The sequence below is a fragment of the Stegodyphus dumicola genome, chromosome 9 (genome assembly GCF_044657685.1).
Source record: "Stegodyphus dumicola isolate Sdum_Otavi_A_Nest chromosome 9, ASM4465768v1".
Taxonomy (NCBI): domain Eukaryota; kingdom Metazoa; phylum Arthropoda; class Arachnida; order Araneae; family Eresidae; genus Stegodyphus; species Stegodyphus dumicola.
This window is the reverse complement of record NC_140776.1, coordinates 150,400,470-150,413,522: the sequence shown is the minus strand read 5'-3', so window position 1 is coordinate 150,413,522 and position 13,053 is coordinate 150,400,470. Positions and strand designations below refer to the sequence as shown.

The 13,053-nt window shown below is 33.6% G+C and overlaps 1 protein-coding gene across 1 annotated transcript in view; it reads right to left on the bottom strand.

Moving 5' to 3' along the window:
- The window catches only part of LOC118203010 (uncharacterized), a 31,064-nt gene extending 18,291 nt beyond the window's left edge, over positions 1–12,773 (bottom strand). The window contains exon 1 of the mRNA XM_035375256.2: positions 10,804–12,773. Within this exon, the coding sequence (XP_035231147.2) occupies positions 10,804–12,755 (1,952 nt within the window). The 5' untranslated portion in view covers positions 12,756–12,773. The remainder of the gene's footprint in view (positions 1–10,803) is intronic.
- Positions 12,774–13,053: the final 280 nt, after the last annotated feature.

Genomic DNA, 13,053 nt, shown 5'->3' with positions numbered 1-13,053 from the left:
GTATATTAGTGTGAAACATTTATGTATATTGACGCATCGTGTCATTGGTTTATTGTGTCTATAAATATATTCTAGCATCATGTTGTCATGTTTCAAGATCTAAGAACATACAGAGTAACACCTGTAGTAGTACTGTGTATTATTAATATTTACACAAAAGTGTATTTTAAAATATATAGAATTTACGCAGTATCTATGTGTATCAATACTTAACTTTTTTTATATATTGTAACTTAGCGTAAGTTTCTACCTATCTCAGTGTATTGTATCCACGTGTATGTTACAGTAGTGTAATAGAATAATTGTATTATCTTACCTATGTGTATTTTTGTGTACATGGTACTTATGTATTAGTGTAAATGTATACTAGTGTGTCGCATTTGTGCGCACTGGTGTATTGTGTCTATCTTTTAGTGTATAGTATATTAGTGAATTATTGTATAGTATATTGGTGTATAGTATATTAGTGTATAGAATACTGGTGTATAGCGTATTAGTGTGTCACAATTATGTGTATTGGTGTATTGTGTCTATCTTTGAGTTTACAGTATCTTAGTGTGTTGCATTATGTACATTGACGCATTGTGCGATTACACGATCAGGTCTATTTGTAAATTACTATATTTATGTCTATTTAAAGTTTCAGCTACAGATAGTTGCAGGGTCCGGACAGCACCCGAGTAGTCATTGTAAGCCCTGCTGTCACCTGTCTTAGAGAAAGAAGTACGACGCCATCTGTTGACTTTTTAGAATCTCCAGTAATGGTATATCTTTGGAGTGACGTTCATGTGGCGCCATCTGATGCCATGGGATAACTTTAAGGGGGCTCATACACCTTAAACCCCTCATGATCTTCGAATATGTCACTGTTGCAATAATTGGGATATTTTATTTATTTTAAAAGCAATTACTCCCAACCTTTTCCAGCTGACTACATAATATAGCTGCTTTAGAAACTAGTAACCAGAAAGTTAGTGTTGCCACAAATACTTTTGTAATTTAATCCTCTTTGTGACAAAATATTTCGCCATGTTTCCACCTTGAGCGCATGATATTTTAAAAATGGCTAATGATACATACCTGAAATTGGATGGAATTCTTTATATGGGCACAATTTTCTAACTGAACCAAAAATCTGATGAATATTTTAATATTAAAAATTTTTATGGACGAAAACATTACAGATTTTTTTAATAAAATACATTTTATAAACTCAACTCCAGTAGTTTCCAGATATTACAAAAGCTACACATTAAATATGGAATTAAATTATGCAACAGAATGTTTTAAACTATGCGCGCAAGGTGGAAATATGACGAAAAATTTTGTCACAAAGCGGACTCAATTATCAAAATATTTGTGGTAACACAAACTTTCTGATTACTATTTCAGAAAGCAGCTATATTATGTAATCAGCTGTAAAAAGTTGGACGTAATTGCTTTTAAAATAAATAAGTTATCTCAATTCTTGCAACAGTCACATATTCGAAGATCTTATGGTTTTTAAGGTGTATGAGTCCCCTTAAAGAAGTAAATTTTACTTGAGATAGTTTCTTGAGACAAATTCTATTTGGCATAAATACAGTGAAGAGCATAAAAATAAGTTGCAAGAAAGAGAAACAATTTTGTACAGGTATATGAGCGTAAACATTCTCTTGGGACTCAAACCGGTCATGGAAAGTTTCCAATTGTTTGTCTTATCTACTACGCCATAGAGCTGTCGCATACAGAATATAATACAATAACAATATATGCAAATACAGTCCGAAAAACCTGTCATATATCAGGTATAAAAATCTTCTTTGCAAGGTACGAAATAAAAACTTGGTTAAATATGAATAAAAAATAAAACTTGTGACAAGTGTATATAAAGACATCCTTCCTTATATATGCAGACAGCTTTTATGCTCTTCACCGGAATCAAATAAGACAATACAACAATTTACAGCTTTTGTCGAAATTGAAGAATAATCTAAAAATAATATGCTCACCAGTGTACAATTTTGTATATTTTCAAAAGGTGTCCAGTTGTGTAATTACTTATATTAATTGCTGATTGCAAAACTAGACCTCCGAGCGTCCGTTAGTACATTAAATATACAAATCAGGCGATTGATAATGTATGGTTCAATGGATGCAAGTTAGAATTCGAGTATGAAAAAAATGTTTAAAGTTAATATGGTGCCGCCCAGCCGGTATAATGGTTAGTGACCTTGCGATAGTTAGTGTTGCCATAGCGATGGGCCCGGGCTGAAATCCTGGAGAACGCATGGTTGTAACTGTCCGTCCCTTCGTATGAGGCAACAGTGGCTACCTATTTAGTGCTGCCATAATAAAATGGCCATCGATTCCGGCCCTTGTAGTGGCGCAAGGCTACTAAATAAAGCATCAAGTCCTTAAAAAAGTTAATATAATTTCTGAGAATGATCAGTGTTCATGAGTTATGACGCAAAGACACTATAGTGAAGGTAAAAAATTACCATTAATTTGCAGACTACAGGAAAAAGGGTAAACATAGTTGGAGATTGCTCAAAATCAAAATATCCTTCAAGGTGTCATATCAAGAACCCTTTTAAGGCAGTGAGTTCATCAGTAGTCGAAGTTCCCCGAGAACAACTAAATCGGAAGACCATTTTCTGTCACTGCTGGCTCGAAAGAACCATGAAGAAACTATGAGATAGTTTTAGACCTTTAGATTGTCACAAAAACTCTAAACTGCCATCTAGCTGTAGCGATGAACACGCAATTTGCTTTTTCTTGTTGGCGAAAGAATCCAGTTTCCAGAGAGGCGGCTTATGGATTGAAAACCAAAACGGCCTTACTCAGCTGCATATTTTTTATGTAATTCTGAACTCGGTGTCAAATATTTAAACTAGGTCTAGTAACTCCATTTAGAGGAGAACCATGTTTAGAGGAGGGTGATGACCTAGATATTTTGATAAAAGAAAATGCTTATCCACATCGAGCTTAGGTAGGTTCAGAATAGCTAGGAACAGATTTCAATCGAGTGAACTGATTAGACGAATCACCAGATTTGGAGCGCGTTTGAACATACAGTTAGTCACAAAAGTCTGCATACAGACTAAATTTTAAATTAAAAAAACACTTAAAGCATAGAAAAATGTATTTTAATCATTGCATTTTTTTTTCTTCTATTAGCTAAAATTGTAAGCTTAAATAAAAAGTAAATAATATCAGTGCAATACTTTTTACATTTTTTCAAAAATATATTTTGTCAAAAAAACTCAGAAATTCCCTCCAATAAGTCTGCGTACACTTAAAAAAAAAAAAAAAAAAAAAAAAAAAAAAAAAAAAAAAAAAAAAACCAAAATATAAGTTTTTTATATTACTTCAATACTTTGTAGGATATCCTTTATTCTTCAAAACAGCTTGCAGGCGTCTGGGCATTGACTGAACTAGTTTTTCAGTGTCATCCGACGTAAATTTCGCCCATTCTTCCTGCAATTAACTAATTAGCTCATTTCGCGACGTAATATTGTGTTTTCAAATTCGTTTCTCCAATTTTGCCCACAAATGTTCGATTGGATTGAGGTCTGGTGACTGTGGAGTAGTACGCAACTGTCTTAGAAGGTGATAGAGGAGATATTCCTTCACAATTTTAGCTGTATGTTTCGGGTCGTTGTCTTGTTGGAAAATAAAGGTATTAGAAAGGTTTAAATTTCGGGCACTGTCTCGTAGATTTTTCTTCAGAATATCCAGATAAACATACTTATCCATGACTTTATCAATAATGTGAAAATTTCCAACTCCTTTCGACGACATACACCCCCATACCATTACACCGCCAGATCCATGTTTGACAGTTGGATTTAAATTTCTCAGATTCAGTTCTGTTCCTGGTTTTCTCCATACAATAGGGTGGCCATTAACTTTAAATATTGTAAATTTACTTTCATCTGACCAAATTACATTGCTCCAGAAGTCTTGCGAAGAGTTTAAATATGTTTTGGCAAAAGCAATTCTTTTCTTTCTATTTGTTTCGGAAATGTATGTCTTAGACCTAGGTTTGCGTCCCTGATAATCGGACTTTCGCAGCACTTTTCGTACAGTTTCAGGAGAAATTTCCTTGTTGCTAGTAAAAAAAATGTCTTTTGCAATGCTTGCAGCAGAAAGTTTAGGATTTTGTTTAATTCGTAAAATAATTTTTCTTTCTTCTCTCTGCGTTAGCTTCTTCGGTCTGCCACATCTTGGTTTTACAGTAAGACTACCAGTGTCAAGATAGTTTTGAATAACTCTTGGCACACTAGAAAATGGTTTTCCAATGGTTTTACCAATATAACGAAGAGTTTTACATTCATATCTCAATTTGATAATTAGTTGTCACGTAACTAAAGGAATTTCTTTATTGGTTGTCATTTTCGTCAAAGAAAATAGAAATAGCAACTTCCAATCAACGTGAAATTTGCTTCGGAAGTCAATGACCTTAAAAGTGTAACCTTCTTTGCATTCTCAAATTTGAAGTTTAAAAGTTAGATAAGAAATCCCCCGCCTCCTTCGCGTTGTACGCAAACTTTATTGTCTTTGATTTCTGGCCACTTATCTTTTAAAAGTTAGTGTGCATAAATTATTAGATATGAAAATATTACAGTTAAATAATTTCAAACTCCCGTATTGAAACTAAATATTTAAAAAATAAAACTTTAAGAAACTACTCTTTTCGCACCTTAAAATTTGGATTTGATATTACTTTTCTTGATGTACGCAGACTTTATTGACTAACTGTACTTTAGGCCGCCGAATTACAGTGTGCCAAATGCTTCCCTAGATTCTTCTGAATATGAAAAGTACACTTTCAGAAGAATGACATGCAATTCTTAAAGATTTAATGAAGAAATTAATGATTATAGTATATTATGTATTGTAGTGTCTTACATTATAGTATAATGTAACATTTACTACATGTAACATTACAAGGCTACATTTAGTTATATTAACTTGGGCTAATATCGCGGTTTCTAATGTATATTACTCCAAAGTAAGTACTATAATATGTATTGAATATTAAATGTGTACACTGCGAAAGAAAGACAGTTCTATATTTCTCGCTCTACTAGACCGATTGACGAAATTCAAATTGCGTTTTTCATGTGTTGAAAGCGCGACTTAAGATATGTATTAGATTTATATATAGCATTGTTATAATATAGGTTTTTTCACACAAAATCGGACTATTTCTGAAATGACATGCCAATTTTTTTCCATATTTCCATTCTACGACTCAAATTATACCAAACTGCCATGTTTTGCAAAACACGCACGAGTAGTTTTTAAGAAATTAGCTCTAAAATTCTAACTCCTCAGTTTTAATTGAATTATATATATATTTATTAATATCGTTTTCTTTATTAAACTTGTTTGATTCTTCCTTTCACATTTCGAAATTTAGGTTCATTTAGGGAAAAGCCTCATTTTGTATCAAAATACCTATGTTAGTCTCTGATACTGTTCCATTTATAAATGTTCTGAAATCAGTTCTGAACTAAGAACAAACGTTTCAGTTTTTGCCGTTGTAGCGAATTTTATTATTCCTTTTTCAACCCTAGAGTGGAAATAGCAGTGGTCTCAAACTAGCTTCCCGCCTGCATGCTCCTTTCAAAGAGGGAATCAGTGGAGTTGGATATAAACAGTGAAGTATCGCCAAGAAAGGCTAAAATGCAACAATAATAGAAAACGATAATTGCACCATTTTCAAATCTTTCAAAGGATTTTTCACCAGACTTTAAAAAAGCAATTATTAATGGAGAATATAAAACTATATTGTGCATGCATTGCGCAATGCAACTAAAGAGAAAGGGCATGGAATGCTGAACCACGGAGTTCATCTTCATCATCATGTTCAAGTGCATTCAACCGTTTTTGTTAAAGCAGCAATGCAGGTTTAAGGAAATTTACGTGTCTTTCAACAGCCCAGATTTAGCTCCAAATGATGATTATCTGCTCTTCAAACTGCAATCAGACGTTTGTATAAGGAGACTTAATGATGCCGATGAATCTTTCTGTAAAAAATCGTTTGACTTGCACTTTCTTATAATGAGAAAAATCTCAAAATTCTTGACATCAGTTTTGTCTGTCATGCTTATGTTATACAACGAATCGTGTTATTCCTAATGAGAAATCTCTTTGATAGCACCTTGAAGAAATCCATTTAGGTAAGATTTGATGATCCTAATTGTCATTACAGTATCCCTCTCCTAATTCTATCGTAAGTTTCATCAAGAAATTCATACAGTGTTATAACAAATAAGTATAGAAACAAAGCAAGATTAAAATTGTTTCTCGCATTTGCGAATTTAAATCCACGTTTGCTTACCGTGGCATTAATGCAAATTAAGTTGATAACTGAAAATAATTCGATTGAATTATTTGAATATGGCAAAACATACGAAGTTTTTGCCAAAGGGATTAATGAGTTACAGAAAGTTTCGAAGATGTATTAAGTATTTGCTATAGTTACATAATCAAACATTATAAGTTGTTAATAAAGACGAAACTTCAAATTCTGAAACAACCGAAATTGCAAATTGTATCTGGAATTCTGTGGACATGATCTACATTTGTGAGGAATTTTTTGAGTATTCATGCATTACTCTGCTTTGTTTTACAATCTAAATTAGGACTGTTATCCAAAGTGACTACTAATAATTCGTGTAATATATTTTAGTATTGAGTTTACTAACACATCTAATATTTTTTTTTCTTCAAAGTAAAAACAGTGAAAGAATTAAGACGTGGATTCATATCTTAAGTGCATAATACTGGCATTTAAAAAATCAAAATTAAAATGAAAATTATGCAATTGCAATGGTTTGTAAATTAAGTTAAATTTGTATCTTCCATTAGCATTTATTCTACTACATATAATAAATCTAAGTTTGAATTAGCAAGCCAGTGAATATTGGTTTCATCTTCTGATTTCAACAAAAAGGAAAATGATAACTTATAAAAAGCTAAATCCAGTCAAAAAATATTCAGTATAATAGGTACGATAGTGGAAGCCCTTTTAAACTGTATGAATATCACTAAGCTCATGACTGCTATATGCTTAAGAGGAAGAAATGCCTTTGTGGATCCATTGGGACGGCTGTGTGGGAGTTTTCGCGGTTTTCCGCATGGTTAATAAGAATAGGAGACAATTTCAAAATTTTTCATGAAGACATCTCTTCTTTCAATCAGCTAGCCTTCACCTGCTTTTTCATAGATAATCCAATTCGGTCTTTGCGGAGTACTTCTCAGGGTTTTGTTTTATGCGATTAAGGCGAAGTCTCGAGGGCTATCTGCCTAAGAAGAGGGATGTCTTCGTTCAGGACGTTCTAAGGGAAACTGGTTCGTATACATGTTACGCATGGAGAAAACCAAGAAAACGCCCATGCAGCCAGCCCGTTCGCGGGATTCGAATCTCGGACCGAAGTACCAGCGTTCAGAGACTTTACCGCTCAGCCGCTGCTGGGCGTACTTCTCAGGAAAACTGGCCAGTATCTACGTACTCTAATCCAGTACTCTAAACTGTACTTAGATAAAAGCGAGACACTTTAGGGTAAAATATTTACAATTTTTTTAACTTCTAGAGCTAATCTTTGAAGTGTGGGTATTTCATAGGTCATGTACGAAAGTTTTAGCAACTTTGAATCCTGAAATGTTTAATATAAAAGAAGTAATTTAACGATTTTCCCGAATAAATTATAAATGCAACAAAAACTATGGTTTATAAAGATAAATTTAATTTCATCCAAACAAAAGAACCATTATTAAAATCGCAGGGCAAAATAAGAAATAGAATTTTGAACTTAAATTGTAGTTCTTAAACATTAACGCCATTAGAAGTTTCTATTATTGCAAACTTCCTTCTTTATTCGAATTGTCTTGATACCTCTGCAGGTAATCTAAATGCTAGAAAAGATTGGACTGTGAAGGCAACTGTTAGTTAAAAGGCCCGCCAGTGATTTAAGAGTAACATGATTTTATGCTACTGAATGCCAGCATTTGTTTCAGAGGAGTTTACATCACTATTAACTCATTAATTTTTACTGTCAAATTTCTGTACAAAAAGGAGCTGAAATTTGGAAGTTATCTTTGCCTTCTAAACGTCTGGACCGAATGTAGTGCTTTTTTGCTAAAATTTAGATTTATGCTAGAAACTGCCAGGAAGCTCTACGATTATATACCAAAAAAAAATTGTGGAGATGAAAGCATCGAGAGAGAATTCAAATTAAATTTTTTTTTTTTTGTTTTATGGCAAAGCACATTAGGGCTATCTGAGATTAGAGATGCCTTCCTGGAGGACTTCAGGGAAATTGACTCGTATGCACATTACACATCGGAAAAACCACGAAAAGGCCCATGCATCCAGCCCGTTCGCCAGGATTCCAAACCCGGACCCACCAATCAGTGTTCAGCGATTTTACACGCTTCTATTGGTAAATGACAAGCCAGCATCAAATTAAATAAAAGTTTTGAATTAGGATTTTGAATAAATCCCAATTTAGACGGCGATTAGACTTTCCTTCAAGCGCAAGAAAATTTTTTATTATTGAAGAGGAACGTATGTCTACTGCAAGATTATTCAAAGTTTACGCAGATGTAAGGTTTCTTTCCGCCTAACTTTAAATCCACCTTAAATTCTAAATACAGGATTTGTTACATCAAGTTTCGAAATTCTAATCTTACGCTCTAAAGTCTCATCGATTTCAGAAGTAACTTCTGTAAGAGAACGGTAAGTTCTCGAACACAGTTACCATACCGAAATTGCAGTTTCCATCAGAGGTGAAGTTTCGTCTTTTAAGCACGTAATTTGATTATAACACAGATTTACACAAATACTTAAATTGCGAACCTAATGTGTTAACGTAAATTCACTTTATAATGAAATATTTTTGTTCCGGACAGAGGCTCAAGTTAATGGAAACAAAAAGGTTAAAGATCTCATTGGGTTTTTTTTTTTTTTTTTTTTTTGGTTAAATAAGCGCTTTTAATTGCTGAACTTGCTTTCTAGCCTGTTCAGAAGAGGTTTTCTAAAATAGTTATTTGTGTTCAACTTCAAATTTGGAATTTGAAGTACTTCGTAGTTAATGCAATAATGATTTGGAAAGAAATTAAGGAGAGCATTTTTGGGAATGACGTATACAACTGTTGCGCAATTTACAGTTATTTGAAAAAAAATTAAGAGATTTGTAGCAAGTTGGTGTTTTCGTTATTTTAACCAATTCATGTGTTACTCTCACTTGCATTTAATGAATCTTAGAATTACTACTATACATTTCATTAAACCAAAAGCAATTTGTGAAGCTTAAGATTCCATGTGTAGCTGTCGCAAATAAAGATTTAAAATTAGCATTAGCAACAATAGCATTTATTGTTCAACAATAAAAACAAACAGTCTAACAGAAAATTATACATGCGAAATTCAGCAAAAGTTCTCTGCAAGGCAAGTCCAAGAAAACAATCCTCTCGTAGAAATCTGATCTTCCATTTAACCACCTGAAAGAATACCTTAAGACTTAAAAAATTGAAATTTATATATTAGGCTGAGTTTACTTGATTCAGCCCACACGTGGAATTCAAATTTTAGACTTATTACAAGTTAAGTAATTACTCATTTTAAATGCGAATATAAACGGAACAATGGAAACTTAGATTTCATTACATTCTATCATTTAAGCATTTTTGTAAAAGGATTTATCGACATTTAGAGCTCTATGGAGCTAGTTAAATATTCACAGGAAAGCGTTTCACCAGATTAGCTCTAAAGCGGGGTTATGCTTTAAAGAGACCATCACAGAATTACTAGTCGTATTTTACGTGTGATAAGCAGGCGGCAGTGTCTTCTTTAAGCGCACGTAAGTCTGTACAAGTTAAAACAAATTCCAAACTCCAGAAAAGCCTGTATTAAAAGGCACTTTACTTCAAAATAAAAATTTCTGCTAGGTTAAGAATAAAGAGCAGTTTAAAACCATTTTACTATAGAAATAAAATGACAAATTTGGGATCCCTGAATTTTAAGAGCGCGGTTACGTTGAAATATCAGTAAATTCTTGCAGAGATGAGAAAGTTTAAGACATTACTCTTTAAAACATCAAGCGCTGAACGTTAACAGTCTTACGATATTTTATGGTTAGAGGAATATTGGCGTTAGTTCCAAGTATCTAGTAGTTGAAAAAGGGTTTATTGAAAGTTATCCCGTTTTTACCCAATATTTTAGAATTCAAGTTATAATCAGCAAAAATGTTGCCTGTAAACAAATGCAAAAGTGTTTCTCGTTAGGTACTTATCTATTCTAAAATTATACTCAATTTTTATTAACATTAAGAAATTAATGTTACTCGTTGGAAAATCCTAGACAATAGTAATTAAATATTCAATACAAAAATTTAAAAGACAGTTTCCTTGTCTACTCAAGTGTATACACTTGAGAATGTAATCTCTTTATCCCCCCCCACTTTAAAGAAAAACCCTTAAGTACTTATTTCAGCTGATCCCAATTTAAATGTGTTTATAACTACTGTTTCACTATATATAACCTAAGCAGATAATTAGGAAATTTTATACTAAATATTTCATTAAGCTATTGTTAAACAAATTCTCATCCCAGATTGTAAAAGTTACGAATAGAAGGCAAGGTATCATAAAATCAACATACTTTGAAGCTCTTAGTCGTGTAACGGTAAAACTAGCTTAGAAATTTCCTCGAATAAGATACAGCCCCAATACTCATTTTTTAGCTTTAGCGGCATGAGCATATGATTATTTCATTAGAAATTCTTTAAAAAGGGATTTTACCTGTAGTATTAGGTTTCTGGAAAATTCGTATCTTTGAGTTCTTTTAGAGACTTCACAACAGATTCCATTGTGTCATCTTTGGATATAACAATACGAAAAAAGAAAGGACGATCAGTTGCAATGCCAAGTTGAACAATATCATCGCCAACTGGTTCAAGATCATTTTCCGAATCTATCGGGAAGTTTAAAGTTAGATTTGATTCCTTTAAAACTTCGTGAAGACGTTTAAGGGGCTCTTCTATTTCATAACTTATTTCCAATTTTATGGCTAAACCTTCAGGTGTAAAGGCCAATATAATATCCATATCGTCCTCCTCGTCAGTAACTTCAGTAACGTCCTCTCCAGTAACTTCATAATTGTCGGTAACGTCCTCTTCAGTAACTTCATCATAATCGTCAGTAACGTCATCGTCAGGAACTTCAGCAGAGTCGAAAGTTTCTTTGTCACTAGTTTCTGGTGCTTCGGTAGGATGACGACGATAACGAGACAGCGGTTCATCAGTAATCTTCAGACCATTTGTTGGAGTCACAGGAAGCACGGACAGTTTGTCATTAGAATCCGATGATTCAATAGAATCAGGACGATTGAGATAAGGAGAAAACGGTTTATCAGTAACCATTGGAGGAAGAGGTTGAGATGTAGAAGTCAAAGGAATCAAAGTTTCTGCCATAGTTTCAGAAGCTTTTGATAAGTCTCCCGATTCGCCGTTAGATTCTGGTGCCTCGTTTAAATTCTCCTGCCCATAGCCTTCAGTAAACAGGTCCCCTTGCCTTTTAAAAGTATCGTAGTAATAAACGGTTTGCGGTTCGGTAAGAGACTTTCGATTATGTAAAAGAGCTCCAGAAGTTGGAGAAACATAGTATTCAGTTACAGCGTCTTTATGAATTTCAGATATTCTTCTCAATACTTCCTGTCCATTTTTTCCATTTCCCGATATTTCAGAATTCTCAGTCTTCGGTATTCTGTCTCCACGATGAAACAACGAAGGTGGGTCAATTAACCATTTAGAACGTCTCAGAACTTCTTTCATGCGTTTATCAAACTCTGCTTCAGAAAACAGCAGGTCTCCCAATATCCTGCCTTTAGGTTCATTTTCGAACTCTTCCGTTGCAGTTATTCCTGATCTAGATGCCAAGTGTTGTGGCGTCTCGCTCGAGTCCGTTAAAGAATTTAGAAGTTCATTAGTACGTTTCGAGTCATTAAGTAATTTTTCCATTGCTCTTCTGAGGTCATCTTCTGTGGGGACAAGCTTATGTAACTGTTCCTGAGCTTGGTTCTTTGGTATTTGAAAAACCACATGCTTAATTGCACTACCTAAACTTTCGAGAGGCAATCTTTTTTGCGATACATTTACAGTAGTATCATCGCCTTTCTTTTCCACTTTGATATTCGTATCCATTACTTCAATCTTCCCTTCAAAGCCATCAGATTTTGATCTAGCTTCGGGAATTGCAGGTGTTTCATCTGTAGAGCTTAAAGTTTCTTCATCTTTTGACTTTTCCTTTTTAGGTGGGAATTCTGATTTTAATGACATTTTCATGGGCAAAAAAGGTAAAGAAATATCGACAAAGCTTTTAGGCCCCTTACTATGAACATTCAAACCAAACACCTCAGGAGATTTAAGAAGATCTAAGGGCCTTTCTGTTATCGCAGAGCTCATCCTTTTTTGAAGACTTCTATAGTTTTCCCGTATTCTATTAAAGTACTCAGACCTCCGTCTCCGATTTTCATTAATTATCTGTTGAACTAAGGTTTCTTCAAAATTAACTTTTGGAGTCGTCTGTTTGTTAAATGTTTCATCGATATCCAAGAAAAGACTGCCAAGTTCTGAAAAGAAGCCAGCCACGGGATCAGGTTTTACTGTCGTTGAGGTGGAATCCGAGGAATCCTCAGTTTGAGCTGAAACCAGCAGCCACAACAAAGTGAAGTAGATAAGCGAATACGAGACCAATCTGTCCATCTGGAAGAGTATTAAAGCTATATTAGTGAGTTCAGAACTCTAAATTTATTTCTTAAAATAAGAGTCAAATTACGAGCCTTATGAATATATGTATGCATTTTAATTCTAAACGGCGTAGAAATTAAGTTACGTTTAACAAGAGTCTAGACATAAATGAACTAGGAGAAATTATAATTTTTAGCAGCAAAGGATGTTACGTCCCGAAGAAACTTAATTTGTTTTATGAATAAATTTCAAGTATTATCTTTTAACTATACTGAAATTATCTTTCGATAAAATTTCAGATAAATAACAAAAT